Source organism: Sphaeramia orbicularis, chromosome 11 (genome assembly GCF_902148855.1).
Source record: "Sphaeramia orbicularis chromosome 11, fSphaOr1.1, whole genome shotgun sequence".
NCBI lineage: Eukaryota > Metazoa > Chordata > Actinopteri > Kurtiformes > Apogonidae > Sphaeramia > Sphaeramia orbicularis.
Genome location: NC_043967.1, coordinates 54,996,528 through 55,014,795, shown reverse-complemented (window position 1 = coordinate 55,014,795; position 18,268 = coordinate 54,996,528). Strand labels below are relative to the sequence as shown.

Below are 18,268 nucleotides of genomic sequence, written 5' to 3'. Positions count from 1 at the left end.
ATCATTTCTTCCTTATCCCATTTCCAACAACCCTGAAATTTCATCAAAATCTGTCCATAACTTTTTGAGTTATGTTGCACACTAACGGACAGACAAACAGACAGACAAACAAACAAACAACAAACCCTGGCAAAAACATAACCTCCTTGGCGGAGGTAAAACTTTACTTATTTACTAAAGCAGCTCTGGATCACACCTTTAAAAATGTAATAAGATGAACTGTAAAAGAAGCAAAACATGAAAAGATGCAACAAAACAACGTAGTAAAAGATGGAACACAACAAAAATAAAGATTTAAGAAAATAACCAAATACAAATGTTGTAAAAGATGCAACAAGACAAAAGATGAAAATGACACAAAAGATTCAAAATATGAAAACCATATATATGTATGTGTGTATATATATATATATATATATATAATATATATATACACACACTATATATAAAGGTGACAAGATGAACATGACGTAAAAAAAAAGTGAAAGATGCAAAACCAGAAAAGATATAACAAAACAACGTAGTAAAAGATGGAACACAATGAAAATGATAATGACGCAAAAAAATAATCAAATGCAAATGTTGTAAAATGCAACAGACAAAACAGAAGCAAAACACATAAGATGAAAATGACACAAAAGATTCAACATATGAAAACCAGATAAAACGTAAAATATGTTAAAAAAAAAAAAAAAAAAAAAAATAATAATATATATATATATATATATATATATATATATATAAAATGTAACAAGATGAACATGATGTAAAAAAAAATGTATTAAGATGAAACTGTAAAAGATGCAAAACATGAAAAAATGCAACAAAACAACTTAGTAAAAGATGCAACACACGAAAGTGACATTAAGATGCAACAAAACAACAAATACAAATGTTGCAAAAGATGCAACAAGACAAAATAAATATGACACAAAAGATTTAAAATATGAAAACCAGACAAAAGTCTAAAAATTTTATTAGAAAAGGATAAAACCATGAAACAGTTCAACAACATGAAAGCGTCTCCTATCGTAACATTAACTCTCAGTGGGTTCGTGATTTGTTGCTGTTTTTATTCATTCGTTGTATTTGGCCTAAATGTTGTGAAAAGCCTGGTCCTGTTCTCCTGGACCCGGGTCAGACTCTGGCGGTCTCAGACTGACTGGGTCGATAGTATTTACAGACAGAGGCTGGACTCTCCCTTCAAACACAGCCGTCGCCCCCGGAGATGAATATGAGAGAATAATACCTGGTCGATCTGCGGGGGAGGAGGAGTAGGGGAGGAGGGGGGGGGGTGAAGGAACGCCGGGAAAACCGAGGCTTTGGCCGCAGATCGATGGTCATGAAGTGATGCATTGTGGGCGTCTGATACCTGACACTCTGGAGTTATTGATCGTGACGGTGGTGGAGGTGTGAGGGAGGCGTCTGGATCCACAGTCTGAACCTGATCCCAGTCGGACCCAGAGAGTCCACGTGGCCTCCAACCGGACTCTCAGGGGGATCAGGTCTGGTCTCGTGTCTGGGATCGAAGCTTGTAGTAACCGATGATGTAATAATGGAATACAGCCGATAACAGAATTGTTTTGTCCATTTTTCATGTAATACCTGCCAATAACGCAGTAACTTGTCAATGATGTGGTACCTTATTACGGTATTGGCCTAGCATTAAAAAAAAAAAAAAAAAACTTTGAAAATGTACTAAATGCAGCCAAACATGGAATAATTTTGGACATTTAAAATAAAATAAAGACAATAAAGATAATGTAACATTTTGCCAATAATCTGGTACCTTATTACTTTATGGCCTTGCATTTAAAAAAAACCTTTGAAAATGTTCTAAATGCAGCCAAAAATTTTTAGCATTTTGTCCATTTAAATTATAATAAAGACAATGACGTCGTAAATTTTGCCAGTGATGTAATATGTTTTTATATTATTTGCATAGTAATAAAAAAAACCTTTCACAATGTAATAACTGCAGCCAACAATGTAACAATGACCAGTAACACTGTAACTTTGTCCATTTAACTGTAATAAAGTCAGTAACATAGTAACTTGCCAGTTATGTGGTACCTTATTACGCTATTAGCCTAGCATTAAAAAAATAATAATAATAAAAATAAACTTTGAAAACGTACTAACTGGTGCCAAAAATGTTATAATTTTGTGCATTTAAATTATAGACAATAACATCATAACATTTTGCCAATGATATAATACATTTTTATATTATTGCCATAATAATGAAAAAAATCTTTCACAATGTAATAACTGCAGCCAATAATGTAACAATGACCAATAACATAGTGATTTGGGAAAATTAAAATATAATAAAGACAATGATGTGTGTGGACCAAGGTTCTAATAGTTTTGGATTTTTCATTATAGTTTAGTTTTATTTATTTTTATTTAACCTCTTCCTGGTTAAATAAAGGTTAAATAAAACTAAATAAACTAAACTAGAATGAAAAATCCAAAACTATTAGAACCTTGGTCCACACAACCTTCATTTTCCAGAATATTTCAGTGTAAAATGGACTCCAAAGTCTCAGACAGACCATTGTTTCTGTTGGACTTCATTCTGTGGATAAAACTGGAGGGTTTGTTTAGAGAAAAGACCACCACGAGGGTTAAATAAATAAATCCGACAGCAGAAACAACACAGACTCTCCGTTAAACAGCGTCTGACTTTAACACCTAAATATGAAGCTTGTGCACATCTGCTATATCTAAGCTGCAAAATCAATAAAAACGCTCATTATTCATTAAAATAAAGTTCGAAAAGGACAGATTTGTGAACATTTATGAGCACAGAAACCGGTTATCCATTTCTGATGTTAAATAAACTCAAAAATAAGTGAAATATGTGCTCACCTTTGGCATTTCTGTACAAGAAACGACCTGTTGTTGTATTTAAATTCCTCTAACGCCTCCTAAAGACGCCGCAGAGGAATATTAATGCTCCAGTATTGGAGGTGGAAGGTCAGTTGTTGGCTGCTCTTTGTGTTTCTGGGATTTAACTTGTAAAATAGGCCAGTTCAGACTGAATCAACACAATAACAATACAATGATCCACTACATGGACAAAAGTATGTGGACACTTTGAATTCAGGTGTTTGTTTTCTAACAGGGGTCTGGGACACAAAACACTAATAACAAATATTAAATAGTTTTATATGATGGGATAAATATTGCATTGGTTGGTTTGGTTTAAATTGTTATCTTTGCTTCTAAAATGCCTTAGAGATGATTTTTACTGAAGTTCTCTCAGCATAGATTTAGGTTTTTGTTTGTTTGTTTATTTTTTTATCCATGACGATGATTTTAAATGTTCTTCCTCTAAATCTCCAAAATATTTTTCCTGCTCTGTCTGTAAATAATAATTTTCTACACAACTTACCATCTACTTTGTTTTGTCTGTTTGTGTATTTTTCTCATTATGATTGTCTTTTCTTCATTTTTCTTCATTTTGAGACTTATTTTGTTCTTTTTGATGCCTGTGTTGTTCGTTTTTATTGATTTTGTTGTCAGTTCTGTTCATTTTACAGATTCTTTTTTTCTAACCATCTACTTTCTTCACATCTCACTGAGGAAGAAAAACCTCCCATTAAACTTTAAGGAAATATTGATGTTTTTATCTAAAATCATCATTAACAGGATGTGTCCCAATACTTTTGTCCATATAGTTAAGAAACATCAGTATTTCCTTAAAGTTTAATGGGAGGTTTTTCTTCCTCAGTGAGATGTGAAGAAAGTAGATGGTTTACAAAAAAAAAATCAGTAAAATGAACAGAATTAGCTACAAAATAAATAAAAAATGATCAACACAGGCAACAAAACATAAACATCAAAATGAACCAAAATGAAGAAAAGACAGTCATAATGAGTGAAATACACACAAAAAAATAAAGTAGATAGTTGTGGTAGAAAACTATTATTTGAAAAACCCAAGCATAAAAAATGAATAAAAAAAGCCCCAAAATGAACAAAACAAGCATAAAAAACCAAATATGCATCAAAAGGAACAAACATGAGCAACACAAGCATAAAATATGAATTAAAAAAAAACATCAAATGAACAAAAATGAAGAAAAGACAATCATGAGCAAAATACACACACGAAAAAGAAAGTAGATGGTTAGTAAAAGAAAAAAAATCTGTGAAATGAACAGAATAAGCAACAAAATTAATCAAATTGAGCAACACAAGCGTAAAAAATGATCAAAAAAGCATCAAAATGAATAAAATAAGCATAAAAAACAAACTATGCATCTAAATGAACAAGAATGAGCAACATAAGCATAAAAAATGAACAAAAAAAAAAAAAACCTCAAAATGAAGAAAGGACAGTCATAATGAGTAAAATACACACATGAAAAAGAACGTAGATTAGGTGTGGTTGAAAATTTTTATTTACAGTCAGAGCAGGAAAAATGTTTCAGAAATTTAGAAGAACATTTAAAATCATAGTCATGGATTAAAAAAAAATTAAAAATCCCTTTAAACTTTAAGGAAATATTGATGTTTCTAAAGTATATGGACAAAAGTATTGGGACACATCATGTCTACAGCTACAGAATAAGCAACAAAATTAATAAAAATGAACAACACAAGGATAAAAAAATGAACATAAAAGCACCAAAATGAAAAAAAATAAATAAATTAAATTAAATATAAGCGCATATATGTATATGTATGTGTATATATATATATATATATATATATATATATATATACACACACACACACACAAATATATATATATATATAGACTATATATGCCTAAAAATGAACAAAATAAGCAAAAAAACAACAAAATACATATCAAAATGAACAAAAATGAGCAACACAAACATAAAATATGAACAACATAATATTGGGACACATCATGTTACCGCTGTAAGATGTCCTGTTCATGAGGATTTAAGATATAATTTTTTTTTTTTTTTTTTAAATTAACATTTCCTTAAAGTTAAAGTGAAATTTAAAGTTGAACTAAATCAGTGTTGAGAGCAATTCAGTACAAATCATCTCTGAGGCATTTTAGAAGCAAATATACAGATTTAACCCAAACTAACCAATGTAATGATGTGTATCCCATCATATAAAACTCTATTCTGACATTCGTCCTTATTTTTTGTATCCCAGGGCCCTGTTAGAAAACAAACCCTGAATCCAACGTGTCCACATACTTTTGTCCACATACTGGATCATTTCGAGCTGATTCTCCATTTGTTTTTTATGTGAAATTCTTCTTCAGTCTGCGTTAAAGGTGTTCCTTCCCGTCCTCGTCGGCAGGTTCGTTCCGGCTGCAGCTTCTCACAGCTTGGTATTTTCGGTTTTCGGAGCGCGGGCTCGTCTGTGCTCCGACGCCTCCGTCAAATGTGAACTCAGTCAATGTCAAACACAAATATTGCAGCAGACATCCATAATGCATGTATTGATCTGCAGTCAGACTCCATGCGACGCCGTGCTCGGCTGACAGCTCTTTATGTTCGCGTCTCCTCTTGATGTGTCTTTTCACGCTGATCGATGATTCGCGGTCGCCTTCGGGGGTCGAGCATCTTTTCGTACGCGGGGTTGTGTGTTTTTTTTTTTTTTTCCCTGCTCAACTGTTGGAGTTATTTAGATGAAATCTCTTTGTGTTTTTTTGGTGGAGTTGGATGCAAGTTAGAGTAAACTTTCCAAACACTGGAAGTTTGTTTAGTGGGATTATTATGTGACGCTACTCATCAGGACATGAGGATGAAGATGCGTTCAGGTCCGTATGTATATGTGGTAATATTTCCTCTGTTCACCACAAGAGTTAAGAAGAGTAGTTCTGGGAGGGGGCGAGGTTCTAATAGTTTTGGATTTTTCATTATAGTTTAATTTTATTTGGTTTTGGCTTTTTTTCCTCTATTTCCATTCGTTTTAATTTGTTTTTAGGGCAGGTTTACTAGTTTTTATTAGTTTTCGTTATTTTCTAAATGCTTAGTTTTGTTTTGTTGTATCTTTTCTCTTCTTCTCTGTCGTCATATTCACATAAATCCCAGACAGGACTCTGCTGCTTTCTCCCAACTTTAGTCTCCATGTTTCCAGGTCGAGTGGGGACCAGAAGACGACCAAATGACAAGTGACGGACCGTTAAATATCACATGGTGCCAGCAGCTAAAATAGCTTGAGGGAATAAATCGATTTTATATCAGTCGGACTTTGACAAAGATGAAAACGACGGGAATTTTATCCAGAATTTTTATACGTTTTAATTTGTTTTATAAACGCACAATACAGTTTCAGTTATCGTTTTTTCTTTTAATTATAGTTTTTATTTATTTCAGTTAACAAAAATGTTTTTACAATTCTAGTTTTCGTCATTTTGTTAGTTTTCGTTAACGATAATAACCTTGAAGGGGGGCAACAAACGTCATGCCCCCTCAAATAAAAGTTTCCAAAGCTAGGGAAAAGAAAAATGAGGTGCACTACAAACAGGAGACATAGAGGATTTAGTGAAGCGGCTTAAGTTTCACTTTCACTTTGTACAGTTGGATGGTGTGGACCCCCCCCCCCAGTCACCACTTTAATCACCAGCATGTGCCCCCTTAACATTCCTGACTGCCACCTCATATACAGTATGACTATCTGGAACTGGGCCTGGTGTCATCTGTTTTTATTAGAGATGCACCGATACCACTTTTTTCCAGACTGAGTACAAGTACAAGTACTTATCTCGACTCGGGTACCAGGTCCTATTCCTGGAGACCGTTTCCATTACAGGATACTGCAGACTTTACAGTACCTGGACGTCATAGCGGTGCGTTACTGTGTCGTCTGCTCTGAGAGTCGCTGATAAACTCACTTGTTGTGTGTTGTCTCATCAAGCTCATGCAGAATTTTTACGTCTGGACCTCCTGGACAAACCATGGAGTAGTTTCACAGGCTGTCATCATGTGGATTCACCTACCCACATATTTACTGTCAACTTCCACATCTGTTTTTTGTAAAACAGAGTCACAGAGACGACTCTGACCAATCAGTGGTCTGCAGTGTTTACACGTCACATTTTAGTATCTGGTCCCCAGTCCTGGAACCTCGGCGGAGGTGATACCAAAAAACTAGTACCGGGTACCAGATTCCAGGTCTTTTTTCGTAATGGAAATGCAAATAGGTCGAGTTGAGTTGAGTCGAGCCGGTACCACATAGTGGAAATGCGGCAATAGTGGACCACAAGTGGAAGAACTCTATGGATTTCAGCTTCTATGAGTATTGTAAGTCATCCAACGGGGGGCGCTGTAGTTGAAAATCAGTTTTTTGGACATATATCTAGAAATAATAGGCCGATTGAGATCAAATTTGGTTCATGTTGATACAAATGTCCATGTTGTTCTACCATCCAGAGCTCATATGGGCTCATTTTCATTCACTAGGTGGAGTTTTGTGGGAAAAACGGGTTCTCTGACCGTTTTTCTGCCACTATCAGGTCCATGTTGAGTTCCTATCCACTGTCTAACAGTTCTCTTTCTTCATGCCACTACCTTGAGTTTACATGATGTCGTGCTTTGACACCAGGTGGTGTGTTTTTTCCAAATGCTTGGGGGAACAGAGGACTGGGGGGATTTCAGGGGTTGTAAGCCTTGTTCCTTAATGGTCCCTGCAATAGTTTTGTTAAACCCTTTGAATTAAAGCCTAAAGTCACCACTTCACTCACAGCTGTTCATGTCAAATCCTCTCTGGTGTTGAACAGAGGAAAAGTTCTGGAAGTTTGGTCGCTGTCCAAACTTCTTTATCGACCTGAGTGTACGTTTTATGCAGGTTTTTTTCCGTCCTTCAGCTGAAACAAAAGTCGCTTTCATGTCAAATCTGTGGAGATGTATGCGGTTGGATGGAGACGTGAACTTAGTACCAGAATAAAAATGCAACAAGTGACCAGTCTTAATGTCAAAGTCATAAAAACCCAAACTTTGAGCTGGCAGAAGATGAAATTTGGAAGAAGATCATGACCTCAGCATTTCTGAAATGGTGACCACGGCCCTGAAAATCGACCTTCTGGGGCCTCGTCCACGCGGCGGTTTGATCGAGTTCTGCTCAAACGACGCCGCTGATGGAGAAGCAGAAGCAATTTTTGTTCTGGTCCGCTTCATTTACTCTAAAAACCCTCAGTTCAACTGGAAAAAAACAGTGGAAAAGTAGGCGAGATAGCATCAAAATGCTTTTTTTTTTTTTTTTTCTTTTTTTTTGGTTCATTCAGACTCACAGGGAAACAATAACTTCTCCACCGGCTGCCGTCCTCCCCAGACAGAAGTGGCATTTTTATTACAAACAACAGAGCATCGCAGACGGAGCTGAGAGGAGAAACTGCGAGAAGATTAAAATGGACAGGATGAGCCGGTAGAGATGAAAGAGATGAGGAAGGAGAGCGAGGAGAGCGAAGATGTGATGCAAGAGCTGGAAAGGAAAGACGAAGCCGAGCGAAGATGAGAGATGGCGAATTAAAGGGAAACACTCGAGAGAGATATCTGTGTCACATGGTTCAAGTAAGACCAAGTAAAACAAGTGGGAAGATAAAGAAAGTCAGTTTATTCTCCTGGAGAAGAAGCTATCCGATGCTGTTTCTGCCTCCGTCGCTGATATCACTGTCTAATTTGGTTTCAGGCTTTGATAAAGTGCTCTGACTTACAGATTCACTGCTTATAAAGAGAGGTTGAATTAAAGAGCCTCTTTCTCTTTGGTTCTGGTATTTGTGCAGCTTTTTTTCTTTACATAATGAATTGTCAACCTCTTCTCCGGCAAATTGCTTTCTCCGCGCCGTTAATTTGCCTCGCCGTAAACGTTCGAAGGAAGCACAAAGCTCCCGGATTCCAGCGTCTGCAGTCCTTCATCCTGAGGCTCAGTTACGAAGGTCGACCGTGTTGAGCTGAAGAGACTGAAAGTTCAGTGAAGGTGTGTGGTGTTCTGGAACTGGACGAAAAACGGAATGTCTGTGGACGAGGCGCAAAAAAAGAAAAGCTGCATCTGACACTGTACGTGTCCTGACATACACTTATAGAATAGAATAGAATAGAATAGAATAGAATAGAATAGAATAGAATAGAATAGAGTAAAACAGCAGAATAGAGTAAAACTATAGATAGAATAGAATAGAATAGAATACAATAGAGCAAATAGAATAGAATAGAATACAATACAGTAGAATACAATAGAATAGAGTAAAATAGAATAGAATGAGAAAGAATAGAAAAATGCAATAGAATAGAGTAAATGCAATTGGATAGAGTAATAGAATCGAATAGAGTAGAATAGAATAGAATAGAACAGATACAATACAATACAGTGCAGTAAATACAATAGAATAGAGTAAAATAGAATGAATAGAACAGAATACAATACAATACAGTGCAGTAGAATACAATAGAATAGAGTAAATAGAATAGAGTAAAATACAGCAGAATACAGTAAAATAGAATACAATAGAATACAATAGAATAGAGTAAATAGAATAGAGTAAATACAGCAGAATAGAGTAAATATAGAATAGAATAGAATAGAATAGAGGCACCCCCCCCCCACTCCTGGTCCTCCCAGTTTCCACATCCAGTTCAGTGGGGGTCCTCTTCACCCGTACCTGTAATGCTAATGCAGTCTGTGCGTTAGAATCTGCAGTTTCAGCCATTTTTTTCCATTTTGAAAAAGGACAAAAAAATGACAAAGAAATGGTCAGAAGTATAACCCCCCCCCCCACCTCATTTCCATACTTTAGCTCACGTTTGCTTGCTCTGAGTTCAAATCGTCATGTCTCTGGTTGTATTTGCTCTATCAACATCAAATAAAACGTGGGAGAATGTTCAAGTCCGAACGTTTGAATGAAATTGTCCCCAGTTGTGTTCTACGTGATGCACTTCCGATGCTACGACGTGTTGAAAATGTCATGTGATTGAGTCATGGGGCCGTGACCGTGGACTCCTAAGGTTAAAAACACCGCCACCGCAAAAGGACACTTCATAAAAAAATACAAAAATGTATCCGCTGTTTCCGAACAAGACAATTATTTAATGTAAAAAAGCCCAAAATTTTTACTTCCTGGTCTGAGGAGGTAATTGGTTGAAACCTCAATTGATAACAATACATTTTGATGCTGATTTGTTTTGGGGTTTTTTTCTTCTACGGGCTCAGCTGGCTGACAGGCAGCAGCCGACACCAACTGTCCTCCCAGTCATCATTGTCCATTTTCTGACTCCTTTGCTTGTGTATCCTCTTTTATTTGGACATTTACCAGGGAGTATCTCACACTACTTTTTTTTTCCTACTTGTCTTGTCCAGCGTCCTAACAGCAGAATGGTAGTCTGGTTCCTTCTGGTGCTGAACATATTTTGCTTTGCTGAGGGTACTTCATAAAGTATATGAAGCGCCCTTTGATATTCTGCTGTTTATTATGAGTTTAGTTGAACCACAGTTCGATGCCGGACCTGACATGGGGGTGTGGGGGTAGAAGAAGGGGAAAGAACAAGAGAAATGATGCTGATTTGGATGAAAAGAAGCAGGGTTAAGGTTTAATACGTGCACTTTGTGTTTATTTCGTCTTATAAAGATTAGACCCATTATGATAACAGCCACAGATTTAATAACACTCAGGTTGATAGATTGGGATCAAACTGCAACAGATCCTTCGCTCAGGCGATAAAACACAAGGTCCGAGTGGTTCTGCAGCAGGATGATATTATTACTGCGGCCGCAAAGCGCTCATGTGAAGAAGGAAAAAAGTGGGAAAAAAAACGGGGGAGATGGAAAGGATTTATATCTGAGAGCATATGAGAGCGAGTGGAGCAGAAAGATGGAAGAGAAGAAGAAGCAGGAGGACGGACTCAGTGACGTGAAACACCTCCTGAAGACAGAAGAGTGGCCTCCGCTCTTCTGTTCGCGGTCCATTTCATCAGCTAAAAGCGCCAAAACGGGGTCCACGGCAGGTCGTCGGCAGACATCGTTGAGGTCTCATAACGTCAGAATGTGCCTGGAAACGGCGTCTGAAAAATCGTTTTGTGCGAGAGGAGTCGGTGTTTGTCCTGGAAAAGCTCTGCAGCATACGAACACGAAGAAGAAGAAGAAGAAGAAGAAGAAGAAGAAGAGGAGTAAAGTTTGGTGATTATCTTCTATTAGTGTCAGAGGAGATCGCATCACATCACATGGTCCCGGAGCTGATGTGTTCGCTTTAAAACCAGCAGCGCAGATCTACGACCTGCACTGGCACTTTTAGACATGAAACAGAATCATTTTATTGTCACGTTCAGACGTTAAATATCACAGTTTAACCCTTAGAGGACGATCGCGTCTCTGCTGACACATCTGCGTAAACATCGTCATTCAAATAAGCGTTTTTTTGTTTGCTTTTTTTTTTTTTTAACTTTATTGAAAACATTGAGTATACAGTACAAAAATTTGATCAAACAGCAAGATGTCAAAGGGAAAAAGCATTTGAACATATAAGTTTAAGAAAATAATGCATAGATTTAAAGATACAAAGCATAATACACGAATACTAGTATAAAAAAGTAAATAATAAATAAATAAAAATAACAAATCTGACACATATAAATAAATAAATGTAACAGAGAGTTCAGACAATGTTAAAGAATTGTTCATATGTAGCCAAGGTTTAGAGCTTTTTTAATTATAGATAAATTCTAAAGATTAATATGATTTCAAATTCCAGTAGGAAGATTTAAAATGTGGGTGTGTTTTAGTATATTTGTTTTTTATGTATATGAAATTTTCCAAATAAAATGAACACATTTACAACAAATCTAAATTGTGAATGTCATGTTTTATGTCATTACATTTTGGGCATGTTATAGTTATCTTATTATTACTTTTAGATATGATATGTTTTTCAAATTTGGACCAGAAATTTGAAGAATGAATAAGTGTAGAGTAGTTTCAGAGGAAAGATCGACAAAAGTTACATATTTCTACTACATCAGAGAATCGAGATATGAGCGTAACCCCTAAACCGTTTCTGTTATTGACGAAACTCAAACGGCATCTGAACAAAGTTATTATCGCCAACAAAAACTAACGAAATGACGAAAAACTAGAATTGTAAAACATTTTCGTTAACTGAATAAATAAAAACTATAATTCAATGAAAAAAACGATAACTAACTGAAACTGTATTGTGTGTTTACAAAACTAACTAAAACTATAAAAATTATGATAAAATTCCCTTTGTTTTCATCGTCACCAATGTCGGATTGATACGAAAGTGATTTATTTCGCTCTAGCAATTTTAGCTAGCGGCACCATATTATATTTAAGGGTCTGTCACTTGTGTTCACTTGTGGTTTCCAGTCGTCTTCTGGTCCGAACTCTACCTGGAAACATGCAGACTAAAGTTGGGAGAAAGCAGCAGAGTCCTGTCTGGGATTTATTTGAATACGACGACAGAGAAGAAGAGAAAACATATAAAAAAAAAACTAAAATGAATACTAAAACTAAAACTAAGCATTTAGAAAAAAAATCAAAACAAATAAAAACTAGCAAACCTGCTCTAAAAACGAATTAAAACTAACGGAATTAGAATTAGAATTAGTGTTCTACTAGTGTGTATTGTCATGGTTTTTGTGTTTTTTTTCTGAATTTTCCTGGTTTGTATAGTTCATTGATAGTTGTATTTTAGCTATAAATGTTATATACAGGGTGGGGAAGCAAAATTTACAATGAACATTTAGTTGTTTTTTTTCTCAGCAGACACTACGTCAGTTGAACCCAAACATATACTGATGTCATAATCATACCTAACACTATTATCCATACCTTTTCAGAAACTTTTGCCCATATGAGTAATCAGGAAAGCAAACGTCAAAGAGTGTGTGATTTGCTGAATGCACTCGTCACACCAAAGGAGATTTCAAAAATAGTTGGAGTGTCCATAAAGACTGTTTAGAATGGAAAGAAGAGAATGACTATGAGCAAAACTATTACCAGAAAGTCTGGAAGATACTATTAAAGAAGAATGGGAGAAGTTGTCACCCCAATATTTGAGGAACACTTGCGCAAGTTTCAGGAAGTGTGTGAAGGCAGTTATTGAGAAAGAAGGAGGACACATAGAATAAAAACATTTTCTATTATGTACATTTTCTTGTGGCAAATAAATTCTCATGACTTTGAATAAACTAATTGGTCATACACTGTCTTTCAATCCCTGCCTCAAATATTGTACATTTTGCTTCCCCACCCTGTATGTATGTATGTTTATATCTGTCAAGGTTCAAGGTTTGTGTTACATTTAGTGACATTAACGGCAACAATTCAAGTTCTTGGTTATGGACTGAAAATATATCAGTTTAGGGTCAAATTTTCTCAGGAATCTGAATCTGAAATCATTTATGCAAAATCTCTGCTTAAATTGGCTTCATCATTGACAGAACAAGTCCAAATCGAACAAACAGGTGGGCGGTTTCAAAAACCAACATGAAAATTTGGTTGTAAAAAAAAATTTGATCTCACTTTAGGAAAGTAAATGAGCCTAAATAATATAAACTAATTGTAGCCCATGTCGGTGGGCAGAATTGATTAAATTTTGGAGGCTAGATATTGAAAATGGAGTGAATGCAAGTTTTTTTTTTTTTTTTTTACAATGGTATGTATTTTTTTCACAAACTAAAAACTGATGGGGGTAGGGTTAGTAAAAGTAATGATTTGACTGATCTAATTTTAGAATAGACTTAATTGTTGGGTAATGCTTTATTCACAACAGAAAAAGAAAGAGAATGGTGTATAATACATACAGATGTATGATCATATCAACTCTACATACAGAATTATAAGTCCAGTTCTTACCTAGAAGCCCAAAAATCCAAACCAATGGTCCCAGGACGTCTTCTGAGGAACTGTCTGATCTGACGTCACTGACTTTGAACTGAAATCACTGAAACTGATACTCATTCAAAGGCCAGAGCATAAGTTCTGCTTCTAAGGTTCAAAGGAAGCAAGTTCAATGAACATTTACAAGCAGCAACAGGATTAATATGGGTTTTCAAATTATTTGTCACTGAAAAAAGGTAATTTTTGGCCACTTTTCAGCAAACATCAAGCAAAAAGTCACACGAGGACAAGTCGTACACATTTTTGGGTGGATATGTATTTTATAGTTTATATTAAAAACTAACGGTTGATTACTGCAAATCTGATTGTGTATGAGGTGACTAAAAAAAGTGTATATGAATGGTTTTTATGGATGTTTTGTGTTATTGTAAAAAATATACAGAGGAAAATGTGTGTTAACAAAGCAAAGGCAGCGGATCTAGTTTGATTATTAGTTTGTAAAAAGGGGGGTGGGAGTCAATAGGTTACACATCTTCCCACTCCTTTTCGAGCACAAAAAAATTAATTTACTTATTTGTTTTACCATGTTGTATGATTCTTTATCTGATGATTCTTTGTGCTCGAAATAAACTACTACTACTACTACTATATTCTGAAACTACACAGTTTTTCCAATTAATTCAACACAAGACACTGCATGAAAGGTATACATTTATTCCACAATATTTTTTTCACAATAATGTCACAATTAAAGTTTCAACCTTGTCAGATATAATATGTAGACAGCTAGCCAGGGCAGAAAGAGAAGCAGTGTCTGTAAAAGTAGTAGATCTGCAGAGCTGCATTTGCACAAAATGAAGATCCGAAACACCCAAATGTAATGTCCTACATTTAAAAAGTAAATATGGAGTTGTGCATTAACAGAGATGTTTTTACTTGTAATTTTTGCGGCAATAGCTGAAAATATGTCACCTTTAAGAATGAAATTGTTCCCAAATTCTTGACAGATGAATGTATTTTACACAGAAATCAAATCGGTAACACTTTATAATAAGTCCACACTATGAAGCATTAGTTAAGCATTAACAAAGACTGGATTCATTATTTCTAAAGCATATTTCTGACATGAATACTCATTAGTATATGGTTTATAAGCCCAGTTATAAAGGTTTTACTCATCATTCATAATCATAATCATTCATCATTCAGTCATTCAGTTTGTTTGATAATCTTATGTGCTGTGTCTTTCCTTTGTTAGAATAACTCAGACTTTTGTGAGTCTTTAGACATCACCAACCTTTAAATCTCATTTGTAAACACTTTAGATGTCATAGATAGTGCACACTTTAGATGAGCTCACACCATAGACTGAATTCATGAGTAGGAAGTGCTTTAGAACTACCTGAAATAATGACTTCCTGTATTAATAAGTGTTTATAGGACATCTATTGGAAAATAAATGTGAGTTTGTATAAAATACCCACGAATATATTCACTCACCATTAGTACATGTCTGAACAGTGTATGTGTGAGCAGAAATGCACATCAGAACTGGTTTGTAAGTGATGCAATACTAAATGTTTAAATGCTGAATCCATCATTTATAAAGTATGAAAATACAGTCATTAAGCACACTGTAGATGAGCTTATTAATGATGAGTAAAACCTTTATAACTGTGCTTATAAACCATATACTAATGAGTATTCATGTCAGACATATGCTTTATAAATGTTGAATTCACTATTTGTTAATGCTTAACTAATGCTTCATAATGTGGACTTATTATAAAGTGTTATCATCAAATCTAATTATAGTACATCAGGTCTGATGAACCACTGTTAGACACTGTTTCCACAAATACACTCAGGATTTCCAGCGTTATTTTAGTTAAATGTGCAAAATTCAACTTTTAATTTAATTTTAAATATTAACACAATTTACACAGGAATAAAAACAGCAGTTAAAAAACTTGGTACCTACATTTTTTTTTTTAGTATTTAGTGCAAATAATGGGCTCCACTGATCACAGAAAAAAAAGCTGACTGGGCTGAAATGTGAGAGACTAATGATGACTAAATTGAGTCTCAGGCTCTAATTGACACCTTCGTATTATTCTCCTCAATTCGTGAGTAAAAAGTTTGGAGTTTTCAGTGTGAAAACTGATGAAATATTTTTGCCTAATGCACAAAATATGAGCAGAATTTGGATCAGCTCTGAAAGCGACTGTTAAAGAGATGGGAATAAGCACCGCGGCCTGACCTCAGTGCAGCTGATCGAAGCATAAATACGCAGAGTTTTTAAAAGAGCAGATATTATTCAGAGCGAGAAATCTGGGAGCTGAAGTGAGTTTAGCTTCTCCAAGTTGTGCTGATAAGTGAAGGATTTCCTCCAGGGAGCGACAGGCAGCGAGCGAGGCTGACGGAGGGAGTTTATGTAACCTGAACGAGGGGAAGTGGGATGAACGGAGGCAGAGCAGGTAGAGGAAGGAGGGAACCCGGTTGTCGTGGCAGCCGTTTCCCTGGAGACGGGAAGAGGGAGAGACGGCGCGGATCCGGAAGGCGAAGCCGAAAACGACGAAACGCATGAAATGATTCCTGTTTAAAGACCGGTGACCTCTGGACCGTCTCCGCAGAGCTCAGCTGTGTTTAACACCTCGGAGCCAGAGCACATACGCAGCAATGCATCATGGGAAACAAAATGGAAACGAGTGTTGGCTTATGTTAAATGCAGAGGAGTCCTAAAGATGCAAAGAGATGAAAATGATGCAAAAGACAGGACACAAAAATAACACACTGGGTTTAATGATAACATGAAAAGGTGCAAAAATGTGGGGAAAACTGTGCAAATGACAACGCAAATGAAAAGAATGCAAAAGACGGAATGAAGTGACAACGATAAAACAAAAATGATGCAACAGATGTACCACAGAAATAATGCAAAAGTCTGAATAATAGGAAAAGGCAAAAATGTAACAAGAAAAAATTATGCAAACAATCAAACAAAATGAAAATCTGAATGAAACTGGCAGTTCCAGTCCAGTCAGTGAAACAATATGAATTTAACCCTTTCATGCCTGAATTATGAGAGCCTTAATCAAGATTTTTTTTCCTGAGTGTTTTTATCCATCTTTACACATGAAAAAAACCATATCATTGAATATTTTTTTATGAACCTGTTTTTCATGGAGTTCCAAAAATGTCCACTCAGCTGGACTCCATGCATTTAATGTTTAAAGCAAAAAACTTGTATTTACTGATATACTGTGTGAAAACTATTACAGATTTTTTTTTTGCTACTGCTAATTTGATGTTTTGTCATTTTAACATACTCTAATGCACAGGTGTCAAACATGCGGCCCAGGGGCCAAATCTGGCCCGCCAAAGGGTTCAGTCCGGCCCTTGGGATGAATTTGTGTATTTCAAAAATTACACTAAAATATTAACAATCCTTTCAGTTCAGGTTCCACATTCAGACCAACTCAATCTCAAGTGAGCGGGACCAGTAAAATACTATCATAATAACATATAAATCCAATTTTTTCTCTTTGTAAATGTAAATATTTTCATGTATTTACACTAAAACAAAGTATAATTTTGCAAAAAATGTGAATAACCCGAACAAATATGAACAACCTGAAATGTTTTAAGAGAAGTCAGCACAATTTTAACAATATTCTGCCTGTTACTCAGTGTTTTGTGTGTTTGTAGATCCACTGTGATCTGCCACTAACTGATTGCACTTTATGTATTATTAGATTTTAATTGTATTTTAAGTTGTATTTTATTGTGTTTTTAGTGGTATTTTAATTGTATTTTTATTTGTGCTGTTTATTTGTACTTGGCACTGTAAAGCACTTTGTGACTCTGTCTACGAAAAGTGCTCTATAAATAAAATTTACTTACTTATAATGTACATGTGGAAATGATAAACTCAGGCATAATATTTATTAAAATTAAACTTTTTTTTTTCCAGTTTGTTCATGTTATTCACACATTTTGAAAGGATAGTTTGTAGATGTAAGCCTTTTTCATAATATAAATTTTCTTTTTTCGCTCTAAAACAGAGAAAGGTTTGGAGTTGACATGTATATATTATGTTATTATTTTACTGGTTCGGCCCACTTCAGATCAAATTTAGCTGAATGTGGAACTGAACTAAAATGAGTTTGACACCCCTGCTCTAATGCTAGTTATTACTCACTTTATGGCGATAATATGCCAAAAAAAAAAATTTGTTTAAAAAAACCCATGTTAATTACAGTCTAATAATAATAACAAGCAATTGACTTACACTCAAACATGTTAGTGCAGATCAGGTTTATCTAGAACAGCAAAGGTACAGTAATGGTCTGAATGTCAGTGTATGGGATGATCCACTGTGTTGGCTGAGGTGGAACTAAACCAATAAAAACCATAAATATACAAGAGAACAGCTGGAGAATAGTTGTCCACTGGAGTGACCACTGTGTACGAA

General features: G+C 35.4%; 1 protein-coding gene across 1 annotated transcript in view; it reads left to right on the top strand.

Annotated features, from left to right (window-relative positions):
* The first annotated feature begins 10,807 nt into the window (after window positions 1-10,807).
* LOC115428200 (myb-like protein A) overlaps window positions 10,808-18,268 on the top strand; it is a 79,135-nt gene continuing 71,674 nt past the window's right edge. Inside the window, exons 1-2 of the mRNA XM_030147039.1 lie at window positions 10,808-11,112; window positions 16,188-16,271. Of these exons, the coding sequence (XP_030002899.1) occupies window positions 10,808-11,112; window positions 16,188-16,271 (389 nt within the window). The remainder of the gene's footprint in view (window positions 11,113-16,187; window positions 16,272-18,268) is intronic.